This window comes from Quercus lobata, chromosome 9 (assembly GCF_001633185.2).
Source record: "Quercus lobata isolate SW786 chromosome 9, ValleyOak3.0 Primary Assembly, whole genome shotgun sequence".
Taxonomy (NCBI): Eukaryota; Viridiplantae; Streptophyta; class Magnoliopsida; order Fagales; family Fagaceae; genus Quercus; species Quercus lobata.
The window spans coordinates 19,415,534-19,432,078 of NC_044912.1; the positions used below are offsets into that span (position 1 = coordinate 19,415,534).

At 36.0% G+C, this 16,545-nt stretch overlaps 2 protein-coding genes across 12 annotated transcripts; one reads left to right on the forward strand and one right to left on the reverse strand.

The window, feature by feature from the left end:
* Positions 1 to 3,685: 3,685 nt before the first annotated feature.
* On the forward strand, positions 3,686 to 6,592 carry LOC115960836 (pectinesterase 2-like). The gene is made up of 2 exons (XM_031079828.1): positions 3,686 to 4,565; positions 5,807 to 6,592. Exons 1-2 carry the CDS (start codon positions 3,686 to 3,688, stop codon positions 6,496 to 6,498), a joined length of 1,572 nt encoding a protein of 523 aa, XP_030935688.1. The 3' UTR covers positions 6,499 to 6,592.
* A 385-nt stretch (positions 6,593 to 6,977) lies between these two features.
* LOC115959837 (pentatricopeptide repeat-containing protein At5g62370) lies at positions 6,978 to 16,216 on the reverse strand. 11 transcript variants are annotated; one of them, XR_004085014.1, is made up of 10 exons: positions 16,073 to 16,216; positions 12,846 to 15,689; positions 12,513 to 12,616; positions 10,603 to 10,667; positions 9,695 to 9,767; positions 9,452 to 9,495; positions 9,239 to 9,333; positions 7,897 to 7,980; positions 7,599 to 7,713; positions 6,978 to 7,283 (listed from the first exon to the last, which is right to left on the reverse strand). XR_004085014.1 is itself a non-coding variant. In XM_031078441.1 (3 exons), exons 1-2 carry the CDS (start codon positions 15,838 to 15,840, stop codon positions 12,543 to 12,545), a joined length of 3,069 nt encoding a protein of 1,022 aa, XP_030934301.1. In that variant the 5' UTR covers positions 15,841 to 16,216; the 3' UTR covers positions 10,602 to 10,667; positions 12,513 to 12,542. The 11 variants fall into 11 exon arrangements, 1 of the variants encoding a protein (XP_030934301.1); XR_004085008.1 differs by adding an exon at positions 7,453 to 7,527 and having other exon boundaries at positions 12,846 to 16,216; XR_004085015.1 differs by having other exon boundaries at positions 12,846 to 15,684; positions 16,073 to 16,185.
* Between the last annotated feature and the right edge of the window lie 329 nt (positions 16,217 to 16,545).

Sequence of the window (16,545 nt, forward strand, 5' to 3'; positions counted from 1 at the left end):
GCTTTCTTATAGGAAGGGCAAAACGAAGGGAATTAAATTCATTCAGGTTTCCAAAAGGAATCTGAAGAATAAAGGTGTGTCCGTTCCACTTCCCCACCTCATCAGATGAGTCGCCGAACGCAAATTAGCCTCGTAAAGGGAAGTCATTAAAGGAGCATCTTGGACAGCCAAACGGCAGGAGTAGATTACGAACGGATTAAAGGGAATACCTGGTAAACCGGCGAGTTTCCTGGACAGGTGGAAAACCGCCCACATTAAATGCAGGGCTGAATTAAATAAAGCCATACGGAAGGCCCGGGTTTACCAAAACCCTCCTTTCCAACTAAGAAGTCGGGTAGCAGGGTTTTGATGGGCTATTGTGGGGCCCAATAATTTAAGGGTCAGGCCCAGTTGCTCTTGGAAAATCCGAAGGCCCAAGCCGAGGAGAGCTGTGGCCCAAACTCTACAATACAGCACAAAACAGTTTTGGGAGGCAGCCGAGGACAGTCCAGTCCTCGGCAGATCCAGAATCCCACCGGAATAAAGGGGTAAAACTGGTATAGGAACGAATTTGTAAGGAGATCCAAAATATCTTGGGGGAAGTTATCCTTACTACCCTTCCAGATAAGACTCTGCACTTGACAGAGCCGTACTCTGCAGCCTTATCAACCATCCCCAACAATTCTGGGATTAGACTGATGGGACAAATATCAGTCCTGTAAAGATTGACCCTACACGTGGACGAAGGACAGTTAACGCAGACGAGTATAAAAGAAGAAAGTAAGTAAATCGAGGGGGGACTCCCATTCCACCTCCAAAAAAAGGGAGACGATCTGGGTGAGAACATCTCAACAACACCTGAGATTACAGAAAAAACCCATCGTCGGGTAACTGGGGTAAGACCCTAATGGTCCTCGGATCAAGTCTGAGGAGGCACATCCCATAGGATGCGATGCCGTAGGGCTTAAACGTTCAAGCCCAAAATCTTTTTCTACACGAATTCCTCTAAAACCAGGACCAGGCACCGCCCCGTGACCAACGGCTAGCTTTTCAAGCCCACTCTCTACAAATCATATTGTGAGGGATCGTTCATGCGCGAGCCCAACATCCTTATTGGGCCGCCAGAGAATTGTGTCCTTACAATAATAATTTGTAATTATATACTAAACTCTTTCAAAAAAGCATGTTTCACTTACAGAATTTTATTGATATTACTTGTTATAGTTATTTTTGAAAAATGAAGAATTTCCAAATTAAAAATAATAAAATCCTACTTAACTTTGATTTTGTCAGAAAAGAATAGTAATTTTGCATCCCAAAATGGAATTTAAAAAGAGGTGTTAACAAAACTTAATTAATTTGTAATTTTGCATCTCAAAAAGTACAGAAGAATGAATTTGAAATAAATATATATATATATATATATAATAAAAATATATATAATATAGAAAATAGAAATTTAAAATTAAATTAAATAATATTTAAATATAAAAAATACCTCACTTAAGTTAAAATTCATATTTTAGGTCTCAAGCATTCTCTTTATAACTTGGGAAGGCCTTCATCCAAATTAAACCAAAGAATCTATATATAAAGAATTCATTTGGTGAACAAGAAGCGACTAAGGAAAATCTTATCAGGGTTAAAGATATGGGGGAATTCCAGGCACAACTTTAGCACTACGAACATTAATGCCCAGCTAATGATCTCTTGGTGCTACATTTCAAATTTCAATATATATATGCTTTAATATTTTCTTAAGAATCTTTCTTGTTTTGCATATGGGTTGTCCTTTCTGTAAGGTCAAATATATTGGTACTTCTTGTACATAATTCGGATAATTTTTTTAACAAAAAGTTGAAGAATATAGCATAGTACCTCACATGTCATTCAAACTCATAGAGTATTACTAGCTAGAAAGGAGGAATTTGCGGTTCACAAATCATTAATTAGTGTTCCTTTTTAGACTTGTAATATTTTTGTCAATGATCTCTCAAATTATAAGAACCTTCCCTACGTACCTCTTTGTCCTTTCTGTAAGGTCAAATATATTGGTACTTCTTGTACATAATTCAGATAATTTTTTTAACAAAAAGTTGAAGAATATAGCATGGTACCTCACATGTCATTCAAACTCATTAAGTATTACTAGCTAGAAAGGAGGAATTTGCGGTTCACAAATCATTAATTAGTGTTCCTTTTTAGACTTGTAATCTTTTTGTCAATGATCTCTCAAATTATAAGAACCTTCCCTACGGACCTCTCTAGATCTGGTCATAAACATCGAGCTTGAAATAATTAATTGGAAGCTACAAAGAAATAAGCTATAGTTGACATACCTGAATCAATAAGAATTGTGGCTAAATTAACAAACAAACAAAAATTTGTGGCTGGGTAATCTTCTTCGATATAATAATTAAAGGATAAGAGTGCAACATTCTGTAATACAATCGAATAAACAACACGTTTTGGGACAGCCTTGGAATTGTCCAAAGTCAACAACATGTTATAGTGTTAGATTTTAGACAACTGGTACACTAGCCGTCCTTCTAGTAGGTACATCACTGGCATACTTAAGGACATGGTTTTCCTTGTCCAAGTGGAGCATGGAAGTTCAATGAATTAAATTCAAAAAAAAGAAAAAAAGAAAAGAAGGAAGTTCAATGAATTATGAGTCATACCTTTGAGTCTTTGACAAGTACATGGTAAATAGATTTATGATTGAGTGGTACCTTTATTTTTAATTAGGGTATGTTCTTTACATAGAAATTTTGGATGGAAATTGATTTCCAGTTAGTTTTTTTTTTTTTTTAGAAACAAATCAACCTGAATAACATTAACAAGCTGGTAAGATTTTCCAGTGAGTTTGAAATAGTATTCTCTTGTATCATGGTTTTATAAGAAGGGTAATCCATAATTGTTCTGTTACTTTATTGATATGTACTCCTTAATTCTTATATATAATATCCATAATTTCACATAAAATATCGATGTTTATTTTATTAATGTCTATATTCAAAACTTCTTAATTCCTATGTATAATATTTATAATTTCACACAGAATATTGGTGTTTTTTTTATTATTAATATGTCTATATTCAAAATGTGAAATGAATAATGTGGACAAACAATAAACAGTAAAGAGGGAAGGTTGAAAAAAAGTGTCCTCCTAGTAACATTATTACATGGGAAATCCTTGCAACCCTCAGTCGAAATAAAGTTTCTTCATATATATATATAAACTATTAAACTTCGTTATACAATTATGACTTGACATTAGATTCTGACTTTTTTTAGCAAAACTACGCTAGATATGTATTTGATGGTGACATGCCTACAAGTCCATATCATGTTCTCTCTGGTTAATTAATTACGTTAACGATATTAAATATTATAAAACTCAACAATGATGAGGTATAATGGTTGAAAACTAAACTGGATCAGTTGGCCAAGCATATATCATAGGGCACGCTCGTGAAACTCATCCAAAGACGATTGATAATTTGATATGGTCAAGAAACTATGTAAGTTTCTTTTTTCTTTTTCTTTTTTAATTGCATTTCTAATTGAGTTTTCTGTCACTCTTTAGCATGTTCAAACCCAGCCAACCTGGCTCCATCAGTCCTCATTCCCCTATATATACATACCCTAATAAAGCCTTAGATATATCACTATATTCTTCAAACCCAATATTCTTGAAACATCAATGGCAAAACCTCTTTTGTTATTAGTGCTATCCTTAATCTTCCTTTCCTTCCTCTCACCCACTCTATCAAGTACCATCTCCAATGACATAGATTGGTGGTGCAACAAAACCCCACATCCTAAAATTTGCAAACACTACTACATGACCCATAATCCAAAGGTCACAAATAGTACACCAAAAGTAAAGTCTGAGTTCAAGAAAACCATTGTCCAAATAGCCTTAGAGGAGTCCCTTAAAGCAAAAACTCACAACAAGTGGCTTGGCTTTAAATGTAGAAACAAGAAGGAAAAGACTGTATGGAATGATTGCATGCAACTCTTTGAAGAAACCATAACCCTACTCAACCAAACCCTAGACTCTACCACCAAATGCACCAACTATGACATGCAAACTTGGCTTAGCACTGCTCTTACGAACCTAGAAACCTGCAAAGCCGGCTTTGTTGAGCTAAATGTTTCAAACAATGTCTTGCCCCTCATGTCCAACAATGTTTCTGACCTTATAAGCAACTTTTTGGCTATCAACAAAAATGACTCAGTGACCCCAGACACAGAAAGGTACAAAGATGGGTTTCCAAGTTGGGTTTCGGGTAGTGATAGGAAGCTATTACAATCTTCTACAATAGCTGCAAACCTTGTGGTGGCACAAGATGGGTCAGGGAATTATAAAACTATTACTGAGGCTTTGAATGCAGCGGCTAAGAGAAGTGGGAGTGGGAGGTTTGTGATATATGTGAAAAGTGGGGTTTACAAGGAGAACCTTAATATTGGGAGTAAATTGAAGAATGTTATGCTGGTTGGTGATGGGCTAAGGTGGACCATTGTTACTGGTAGCAAGAGCGTTGGAGGAGGCTCCACAACTTTCAACTCTGCAACTGCTGGTAAGGGATTTGATCTCTCTCTCTCTCTCTCTCTCTCTCTCTCTCTCTCTCAAATATTAACGTGAAGATAATGTTAAAAGGCCCTTCTAATGTAATTATAAAATACTTACAAACTAACATGACAAGTTAAGTGATTGATGATAAAAGTTTTGTGGCTCTTTGACAAAATCTATTCTCTCTCATTGAGAGAATCTAAAATCAAAGACTCCATTCTTCATTTATTGTAAGAAAAAAAAATACTTTGCATTTTTTATACATACATTTTAGGTGAGGAGAGGGGATTCAAATCTTGAATATTTTCATTAAAATCACTAAAATATATCATTTGACTTAAAAGTTATTAAAAAAAATAAACTAATGTATATGGTTAGGGTCACATTAATAATGCATTAAATATTTTTTAGTTTCGTGTTTAAAAATTGGCATATTAGCTTGTAAAGTATATGTAGTAAAATATATAATACCCTCAAACCAAAACTGGATGGCCAAAATTATAACCTCCTTAAACAAATGATGCAATTCGTAGTTTTTATTCATTTTTAAATAAAAAATAATGTTTCCCTCAAAAAAAAAACTTTAAAAAAAATGTTCGTTAAAAGAGCTAGTACGGTAGGTATCCCTAATAATCTTCCCAAATAGTTTTATCTTTTTTTTCTTTTCTATTTTTTGTTGCTGAGAATGGTTTTATCTTTATGGATCTAAGAAATGAGTGTCGAAGTATATATATTGGTTAATGTTTAGTTTTTACTGCAATAAACTAATTTTTATTTTTTTTAGGGAATCAAGCAACTTTCAGTTAAAATGATATTTGTTTAACAACTTTGTTACTTCCCAATAGAATTGGACCTGCTAAATTCCTTCTTTAGCCTGTGTTTATTACTCCATATTCTATCTTTATATAAAACCATATAGCACAGTCACAGTAAAGAGAGAGAGAGAGAGAGCATGCACCATGACATTGTCACTATTTCCTTTTAATTACAATTTACAAATGGCAATGTTTACAAAATGTCAAAAGAGAAGAATAATCAAAGAAGTAGACGTACCTTCTTTCGAATTCTTAGAATAAGTATTAACGACAAATTACAATATTTAGAAAATGTCAAAACAGAAAAATAATTAAGAAGTTGATACTTGATACCTACACTCGTTATGCTATTGCAATACTAATATATTATGTCTTGGAAATGTCATTTGCCTTATAATTTTGTCACTAATACTTAATATTTTATTACAATCAGCTGTGACTGGCCAAGGTTTCATTGCTCGTGGCATCACATTTCGTAACACTGCTGGTCCATCAAACCATCAGGCTGTGGCACTAAGATCAGGTGCCGACCTCTCTGTCTTTTACCGGTGTGGCTTTGAAGGGTACCAAGACACCCTCTATGTGCACTCACAGAGACAATTCTACAAAGAATGCTACATCTATGGCACAGTAGATTTCATATTTGGAAATGCCGCAGTTGTTTTCCAGAACTGCATGATTTATGCAAGGAAACCAATTATCGGGCAAAAAAACACGGTTACAGCTCAAGGTAGAACCGATTCTAATCAAAACACAGGGATTTCAATCCATGATTCGCGTGTTATGGCAGCATCAGACCTTATACCAGTGCTAAGCTCAGTGAAAACATACTTGGGTCGACCATGGAAAGAGTATTCAAGAACTGTTTACCTACAAACTTACCTTGACACTTTGGTGGATCCAACAGGGTGGTTGGAATGGAATGGCAATTTTGCATTGAGTACTCTGTATTATGGAGAGTACAAGAACATTGGCCCCCGCTCTTCGACTAGTCAGAGAGTGAAGTGGGGTGGTTATCATGTTATAACAAGTGCAAGTGTAGCATCACAGTTCACTGTTGAGAATTTTATTGGTGGGAAGTCATGGTTGCCTGCAACTGGTGTGCCATTTGTTGCTGGCCTCTGATTTCTTCGACTAGTCAGAGAGTGAGGTGGTGTGGTTTTCATGTTATAACAAGTGCAAGCGTAGTATTACAGAAAAGAAATTTATTGGTGGGAAGTCATGGTTGCCTGCAACTGGTGTGCCATTTGTTGCCGGCCTCTGACAATCACATCTAACGTCAATTTTGCGTTGTGATTGCGATTTGATTGGTGATTATTGTTTGATTCTTTGTGATTGCAAATACCATCATTGGTAAAATGAAATTCGATAGAGTTTCTTTGTTATTTCTATCAGAATAAATATGAATAAGATTCTTTTCCCTTATGATTCTTCAAGATTTCAACTACTCAGATTTGTTTTTCATGATAAACTATTCAGTGCATCCAATATGTAACACATTCTTCTCATATAAAGCTACCCACATTCTATACTCCGTGTGTACAAAAATACTTTCTTGTTTCTCAATAAGTAATGACACAAAAAACAAAAAACAAAAAACAAAATGGCCCATGGGATAAATCCATGACAAATTTATTGCATCATCTTACAGATTTATTACATTTATTGAGATGTAGCACATTCCAGTAGTTAAACAAATATCTACATAGCAGTATTGATGCATTTTTAATTAGGAAATAACCAACTCCCCTTGGGTTCGGAAACCAGGAATTAGACACAAACCAATCAAAGTCTTCGGACCAAGGAGCATGGAGTCACAGCCTGGCCATTAAAACAGCTTTAGCTTCCCCAATTAGTTCTTCTCAAGGGAATAGGGCTATCCGTTAGACCAATTCACCATCTATGATGCACTACAGAAGAAGAAGAAAAAAGAAAAAGAAAAAAGACTTTTAGCCTCAACATAAAAACCTTCCCGTAAATAGTGTGATATATATTGTTATTTTCACATAGAAGTCCTCAGATCCATTGATAGAACACATTCATAGAAGGAATATAAGGGGCTGAGTGTTATGGGTATACCGCTACTTTAAGTCTTTAACTTGATTCTCCAGATGTCATTAGTCTCATTGCATTATTTATGTTTATGAGGCCTGCCTATATATATGCAGAACTAAATTTCAAAACATAAGCTTAACAATTTATCAAAACTAGATATTTGTATATACCTGATACAATAGTTCACCAAGAGCTGTAAGTTGTTCATCTGAAGTTGCCATGTACGTAGTCATATAAGACTTAAAGAGTTCCTAAGCAATCTTTTGCCATTTATAAATTTTATATCTGCAACACAATTCTTATGAACTGTAAAGCCGAATCTCAGGAATTGTAAATCTACTTTTAAAAAAAAAGTATATATCCCCTAGCAAGTCAGTTATTGCACATAAATTTACTAATGCAAGTTCATTTTGTAAACCATCATATAAAATGAAACTTCAAAGGAGTGAAAGTTTGTATAACCCCCACCTCCCTCTCATTGATGTAAAACTGCTCATTGTAGCAGGAATCCCGAGGATCATCTCCTGATTGTATTAAGAAACCATAAGTTGACTGCACAAAACAATTAAATGGTTAAAATTAACTAAAAGCAAGAGGCTATAGTATCAATAACTTGGCTGTACACAAGATGTGTTTGTAATTTACCAACAAAAACATGGTTTTCAGAATCCTAAAACTTTAGGAGTTGGGGTATTTCTTGCATACATGATATATATCAAAAAATTGACAATCATGATGTGTAAACTTGGCTGTGTAAACTTGGCATACATATTCACACAACTAACATGCTTCAAGAAATGAAGTTTCAATAGCAATGAAAACAGAAACAAAATTGTGAATAATTAAAATCTATTTCAATGAAATGAAGAGTGGATTTTTTATACACAACACAACAGAGCCCAGTTCCAACCAATTGGGACTGCCCACATGAAACCAAAACCAATTTCATTACTGACTATGCCATACTTTCACTCAATGAAAATTTAACTTAAAAAGTGACATCCGTTTTTCACTCAATGCAGCCCTCCTTTCTGTAATCAACATGGTATTTTTTGCTGAATAAGCTACAGGTACCTTGTTTAAACATAAAACCCCCAGTTCAGCATAGGTATAGGTGATAGGACTAATATAATGCCAATAACATAGCATGGTCATCACCTTCCCAGCATCCAAGATTATGACTACTACATTAATATATGGTTTGGATTGCTGATGCTACAACTGAAACTGAGCCACAAATGCTGCAGCATGCCAAGTTTAGTAATTTGCAAGTCTCCCAAAGTGGCTTTGGGCCTAAAATAAACCAAATTTCCATTAGGCTATGAGGCCTCATACAGATTAATCTGGCCTGGACTCTCCAAAATAAGCACCCAGACGCCTGTGCAGCCTTACTGAATGTCATAACCCACTCTTGTCCTCCCACTGAAGTTTCACCACTCTACTCTCAACCTAACAGGTCTCCACATGGGTCATTTCATGCAATTGAAACCCTCCAAGGCTATCACAAGTTGAGATCTGAGTTATATTAATAGCTCAGATCCCTTGGCTGCTTTGATCTCATTTAGTCCATCTAAAGGTAAACAAAATTCAAGTAAATAATCTTTCAACAAATGGCTCATTTATAGGCCAAGGTATCACTTCCATTATTTCAAACCCTGTAACAAGAGTCTGATTCTCCCTATGATTACTAATAGCACAGTTTTTTTTTTTTTTTTTTTTTTTTTTTGTTTGGATTTCTAAAGAAACCAAAACTTCAATTCATATTCACCAAATTCCTTATATTAGAATTGCTCAGTCCTTGAAAACTTACCTTTTCTTTAACACAACACCTCCACCATTGTCTTTGTAGAGAAGCAACTGGGGTGAATCTAGTTCTCAGACAAGCTTCACTTCATTGTTTGAAGACTGAGGAAAAAAAGAACTTTAAATATGAAAATTATTTTCTTTGGTTATTGTGCATACATATATGCTCTTTACACATTCAAAATTACAAAATTTATAAACGAATGGCTCTTGACTGAACCTGCAATTTACTTTCCAAAAACTCACACTCAGCCCCCCAACTACCTGCAAACCAATGCTAATTATGTTATTTAAGCAATTAGGAGGATCAAATAGTTCCATGTGCTTCTCTCAGGGTCACAAGGCCCTCAATGGTTTACAAGAGCACTACATGAAAACCATACCCTTTCTGAAAATTAAGAGTCATTAACATTAGTTATACCATACATTACAGAGGCAAGCTATCATACAGTCCTCTGCTTACCAGCAACGACTCTATGTTTATGAATTGCCTCAATATCTGAGAACCGTCTCACTTTGAGCAAGGGCTTTCTTTCCTGTACTCATTTGATAGCAAAAAATATCATTTGGGAAAAAAAAAAAAAAAAAAAGAATAGAAAGAGGAAGATACAAGTAATAAGAACGACACGTATAAAGAAGTCTTGGCTCCCTTAGTCAATGCGCATTTAGGAAAATGCTCATGTTTTATTGACTGCGTTCACAAAAAGGAAAAATCTAAAACTGGTATGAGTTTCTAATCATGTGCATATACCACATCCATGATAAAATTCTTTCATGCAAGGCTGCTATGCAATTAAGTCATTTGGTCTATATGCTTTCATTCTTTCTTTTCTTTTTTTGATAAGTAACAAAGTCTAGATGTTTCATTCTTGTCAAAGATAACAAAAGCCAAACAAATCAGTGACATGAACCCTGCCCTAGTGCAATGAATATTATGTGCAACACAAGATCTGAAATGAAAGGAAGTTATATGCCTAAAACTTGTAGGAATGATCTTAGGCTTAATGCTTCTGACGTGGGACATGTAATAAGGTTTTGGTCAGATTTTGTGTGCCAGGTCAAATCAGAGTCACACAACTATAATTTCTCTTTGTTACCCATATTTCAGTACTTAACCTCACATAAAGCATATTGTGCTACTTAACTTAAACCAGCCATTCAATATTGTAGGAAGGTTAGCAACTGGGACTTCATGTGGTTCCCTTTAACCAGTAACTTATGATGTTCATGATCATAACAACCTCCACAGTCACCTATGCATGCCCTTAGCAAGCACGATAGATAGTCATTTTCAATGTGCACAGAAACATGCCACTATAAAGAGAACAACAGTGGAAGAAAATAAATAAATCAAACGTGAGTGGTGGTTACCCCATCAATGACCAGAGCTCCAATTGTAGTTTCTCCATTTTCATCTGGACTTCCACCAGGCCCAACTGTTTCAGAGTAAAATCATATAAGTGCAAATAATGGATAGCTAAACCAATTCATCCATTGTGTGCTTAACAGTGTCAACTGAAAAAAGCCAGAAGCATTACTCTATTGTTTACCAGAAATCATTCTTTTCAATTACTGGATCCAAGTACATCCAACATACTATAAATCTAACTAGTGTGATGATAAACCATAAACTCAGAATCAAGAAATGAACTAATAAATTGGTTTGACTTGTATTTCCATAGTCACATGAAAATCAATACCTAAACCAACTGATCTCACTCTTGGAATACCCATATACCTTGACCACCCAATCAAGCACAATCAGAACTAAACCACAGCCCACAATTGAATATTATATAATAAAGAATAATATGTTGAGCAAAGCAAAACTAGATTATGAGAGCATGTATATTTAAAACAATTCTGCCTTCAATTAATTTAAGAAAATCAGATTCAAGTTCTATCTGCTTTATCAACATTAAGTTAGGAGGCTGAGAAATCAGTAGACTCTGATCAGATCTATTGAATCAACAAATGCCCTAAGCTTCTTAATCCAAATAAATATTGAGATGAATATTCAATAGAATCAATACCGTACTGATAGCCATTGGTTTGGGAAGATTTTTGTAGATATATTTGGTATGAGGTGGGTATGGAAAATAGGGTGCAGTTTCAGCTAGATTGTTGGTGTGGAGATCAATCTCTTAAGGAGGCTTTCCCAGTCTTGCATGAAATTGTTACGGATCAGGAGGCTTCGGTGGAGTCTTTATTGGCATGGCATCAAAGGGAGGAGATGACGAGTTGGGATGTGCGGTTCTATTGAGCTTTGAATATTTGAGAATTGGATGCAGTGGTGGCTTTTAAGGCTTTTACTCACATCTTGGAGACCCATATTCCTTTTGATGAGGTTGGAGACCAGATGAGGTGGAAGTTGAGGATGAATGGGGAGTTTGGGATTTGGTCTTTTTATTGTGGGTTGAGGGCGTCATCCTTTGTTATCTTCCCTTGGAAAGCAATTTGGGGGGTTAAGGTTCCCAAAAGAGTTTCCTGTTTTTTTGGACAGTGGCATGGGGGAAAGATTCTCACAACTGATAATTTAAAGAGGAGAAGATTTTATCTAGCGGATTGGTGTTGCATGTGCAGATGTGATGGGGAATTAGTGGACCATCTTTTTCTTTGTTGTGGGGAGGCTCGCTGGTTGTGGAATTTTGTTTTTAAATCCTTAAGGGGTTGCACGGGTGATTCCTAAGAGAGTGAAGGATCTTTTTCTTGGGTGGAGGAATTGGTTGGGGAAGCATTCTTCCGAGATTTGGAATTTGACACCACTGTGTTTGATGTGGTGTATTTGGAGGGAGAGGAACAGGCGTACCTTTGAGGATATGGAATGCTTGAGGGAGCAACTTCTTGTCTTTTATAGGGACTTTGTTTGATTGGTCACGGGTTTGGGGACTCACATCTTGTGAGTCCCTCCCAATATTTTTAGATTCGAATGTGAGTCCCTCCCAATATTTTTAGATTCGCTTTCTTCTTGTACATAGCTTTATGTCTCTTTTGTATTTTTGTGGCTACCTCATGTTTTTTTTCCATGTCATAGTCTTTTTTAATGATATCTTATCTTACCTATTAAAAAGAATTTATGCCAAAAATGGAAACAAAAATTCCACAGGGTTTCCTTTAACAAACACATATTTAAAAGTGAATATTGCTTAAGATTTGGAAAATCAACAGAAACGATATTCCTTCAACAACAAAGTAAATATCATTTTGAAACTCTCTCTCTCATCAGTTTCATTTGCATATCTTCTAGGAAAGTAGCAGGGCACATCAGAATTGAAAATTACCTGATTCTTGTCAGCTGCATGCAAATGATCTCATTGGCAAAGATTGGAGTTCACGATCTCCACCATTCCTGCATAAATCACTTTGTTTTTCGTAGGCATCATTCCTGCATACAAACACACAATTCCCAAGTCAAATAATTATAAATTGTACATTTGAACTTTGAGGTGAAAGGGGGGATGGTTTGGGAGCTAGAATGTAGAGACAATTGAAGAGATGCATATTTGGCACAACAAAATTTCCTTATCACCAACCTCTAAATGTGTTGAACAGTATCAGGCAATAACTTTTACTTTGCACAAGGATATGCCTTCAACAACATAATGCTAGATTACCTTCACTTCCCTCATTGCATGTTTTCAAATAAAACCTCTTTGTTGAATGTTTTGGAGTTATCCCTCTCTGAAGCATCATATCAGATACCATACGGGCTTCAAGAAAATTATTATCCTCACATAATTTGTAAAACAACCAGTTGTGATTAAACTGCTTAGGTTTATAATTTTGAGCAAGCATTTCTTCAAATATCTTGAAGGCAGGAACACTCATATCACTTGCACAAAAACAACTGAGTAAACATTCATAAGAAAACCGATTTGGGAAAACCCCCCTCTTACGCATTGCATATGAGAGTGATAAGGCATCAAGTAGTCTCCCAGCCTTACAAAGGCCTTTCAGTAAAGTGTTATACGCAATTCTGTCTGGAGCAAAACCATCTGCATTCATCTTATTAAACAATCCTATTGCACTGTTAATATCACCAGATCGACTATGCCCATCAATGAGAATGGTGTAAGTCACCTCATTGGGATGTACACCCTCTCTTTGCATCTTTTCAAAATGATCATAGGCATCCCACATCTGCTCTGCCCTACAAAATCCAGAGATTATACCATTGTATAAGTACAAGTTTGGCATAAACTCAATGTCTTTAAACTTCTGCATCAGCTTCAAAGCAAAGCATTTCGTCTCCTCGGGAGTATCAGCAGAAGTTCTTAAAATCTTCTTCATTGGCATAAGAGTTTTCTGATGGAGTAAATGGAACAACATTTCTCTTTCCCTTTCAGACTTTTTATTTATAACACACAATTCCTTCTTAATACCAGAGACATTTCTGCTAACACCACTGACAAGTGAGATATACATGATGAGATCGGTGTCAATCTGGTTTCTGTCCATCAAATCAACTAACCTAAAGGCAAATTCGAACTGACCCTTCTTCAAGAAAAGACTGATAAGCGAGGTATATAGCACAGTATTTGGCTGAAGACCATCTCCCAACATCCTATCAAGGTATATGCATCCCTTATAAGTCATATTTTTCTTCACCAACCCACTTATAAGTGCAGTGTAGGAATAAGAACTTGGCTGAATGGAATTCTCTAACATTATATCAAACAACTGGTGGGCTTCAATAGCTCTTCCATTCTTCGAGTAGCCATTAATCATTGTCACATAGACAACCTCGTCAGGATCCACACCAGACTCGAGCATCATCTTAAACATTTCTTCTGCTTCAAAGATTCTTTTCTCTCTGCTTAGACAACCAATAATAGTGTCATATATAGCAACATTAGGTCTAAGTCCCCTCTCACCCATTTGGTCCAGAATATTGAAGGCTGACACCAGATCACCCCGTTTACAGTGTTCATTTACCATTATCAAATAAGTTGCTTGATTTGGGACCACACCTCGATCTTGCATAAGGTCAAGTAGGTAATTGGCATCCTCAAAAAGGCCCTTCTGACATAGACACCTGATCAAAGAGTTATAAGTAAAAAGCAAAGGCATGCATCCAACTCTCACAATTTTATCCATGTAAAGCAAGGCATCATTTGGCCTTCCTTCTCCACACAAGGCACTGACAACAACACCGAATGCTACATTAGCCAAATTAAAGTTACATCTCACAATTCCATCAAGCAGGATCTCAATTTCACGCTCCAAGTCCCCATTAGAGTTTACACTAGCAGAGGATGAGAGCATAGAAGGGTCAAAACCACACCCATTCTTGGCGATTGCCTGCAGAATCAGATGAGCAAGGTCAAGCCTCTGCCCCTCTGGATACTTCTTCATAAGGACAAAAAACAGCACATGATCAGGAACAACCCCCCTTACCAGCATGCTTTTGAACAAATCATAAACTTCCATTAGCCTATTCTCCTTGTAAAGTGCATTGAATAAAACCGTGTAACAATGGACATTAGGAGCTAAGTTGCAACTAACCATGTTGTTCAAAAGCATCAAAGCACAATCAACTTTCCCTTCCCTGCAGTACTTACTGATAAAAAGGTGATTAGTTACCGCATCAGGTTGGATTCCCCACCCTGCCATCTGTTTGTAAACCAGCCACCCCTTATCAAACAAGCCCAATTTCAAAAACCCATGAATCAATGTATTATATGTGTAATTATCTGGCTCACAATCTGTCTTCAGCATTCTCAAGAAAACCCGCATTGCCATCTTCATTTTCTTATCCTTGCTATATTGATTAATCAAAGAAGTATACATCACCCTATCTATATAAAGACCCTGAGACTCCATTTCTCTGAATAGTGACTCTGCCTCTACGACCAGCCCTCTCTTACAAAGACTGTAAAATATTGATTTATATAGATGGAGTGTAGGTGGATAACCATGTCCACAGCGCATTACATCAAACAATTCAAGAGCTTCATCCATATACCCCTTATAGCATAACCCATAAATCAATTTATTAAAACACAAAATACCAGGAGTAGCTCCAGCCTCATTAACTCTAACTAAATAATCAAATGCTTCTAAAATTCTATCTTGAGCATAAAGCCCCCAAATCATTGCATTACAAGCAGCTTTGCAAGGAATTCCACCCATCTCAAGCAGCCTATCAAATTGAGCTCCTGCCTCCTCTACTTTATCTAACTTACACAAACAAATAACCATAGAATTCAAAATCGATAAATCAGGATCAATACCTCTACCAACAATGTTGTCGCGAAAAAGTGCCTGAGCCAATTGGGGCTGACCCGAAAACACCAGTTTCCTAATGAGTTCGCCATAGCTACCCAAATCAAGGTCTAAGCCATGTAAAGCAGCAAAATCAACAACCGAAAAAGCATCAGAAACCGATGAAGAATGTGTTATTATTCGCCGAACCACTTGCTGCGCCGACGATAACAAGCCACGTTGAATGAGCTGCTCTGCCAATGAGAGACACAGAGATTTGTGGTCACTGGCAATAGGTGAAACAAAAGCATTTGTAGGCTCTATTGGCAAAGAACAAGTTGTAATTGCTCTTCTAGTCCTGAAGAAATAGTAATAACAATAAGAACCAGGCCTTTTCTTAATCATTTTCAATCACTCTTATCTGATTACAAGAAAATGAAGGGTTTTAGAGACAAAATTTAGCATTTTGAGACCGACCCAAGCGCCAAAATACCATAAATCTACGAATAAAAGCACAAACGATACCAACCCAAGCGATAAAGTTGAGAAGATTCACAGACCCAGAAGCAAGAAAGACCAATACTACTGGAGAAGAGAAGTTGTAGTTTTTCAAAGGCAAAGCAAAATTGAGACTAACCCAAGTGAGGAATCGAACCCAGGTAGCAAGAATGAAGCAGAAACAAGTAGTGTGGTAATAGAAGATGACACTTGAATATTGATAGGATGAACGGACTAAAACCCTTCCTCTTTGTTTGTGTGTATTTTATTGTTTGGTTTTTAAACTGATAAACCCCAAGTTCGTTTGCTGAACCGGAATGGGTTTGAGTTTTATCCTTTTTAGGGTTTTAGTTTTTTTTTTTTAAATTATTAATTGAAATTATTTACCCTACAGCATAAGCATCTATTCTATACTACTAATAAGATGATTCCTCCATTTCGTCTTCAATATTTAACATACCAAAATATCCTCATACAAATTTTAAAATAACATATCCTATAATTTAATTTTTGGCAAAAACACAATTTTAGTCCTTACATTTTGGAGTTATAATTAATTTGGTCCTTATATTTTGTTAGCAGTTAATTTGGTCTCTGCTATTTTCAAGTCAA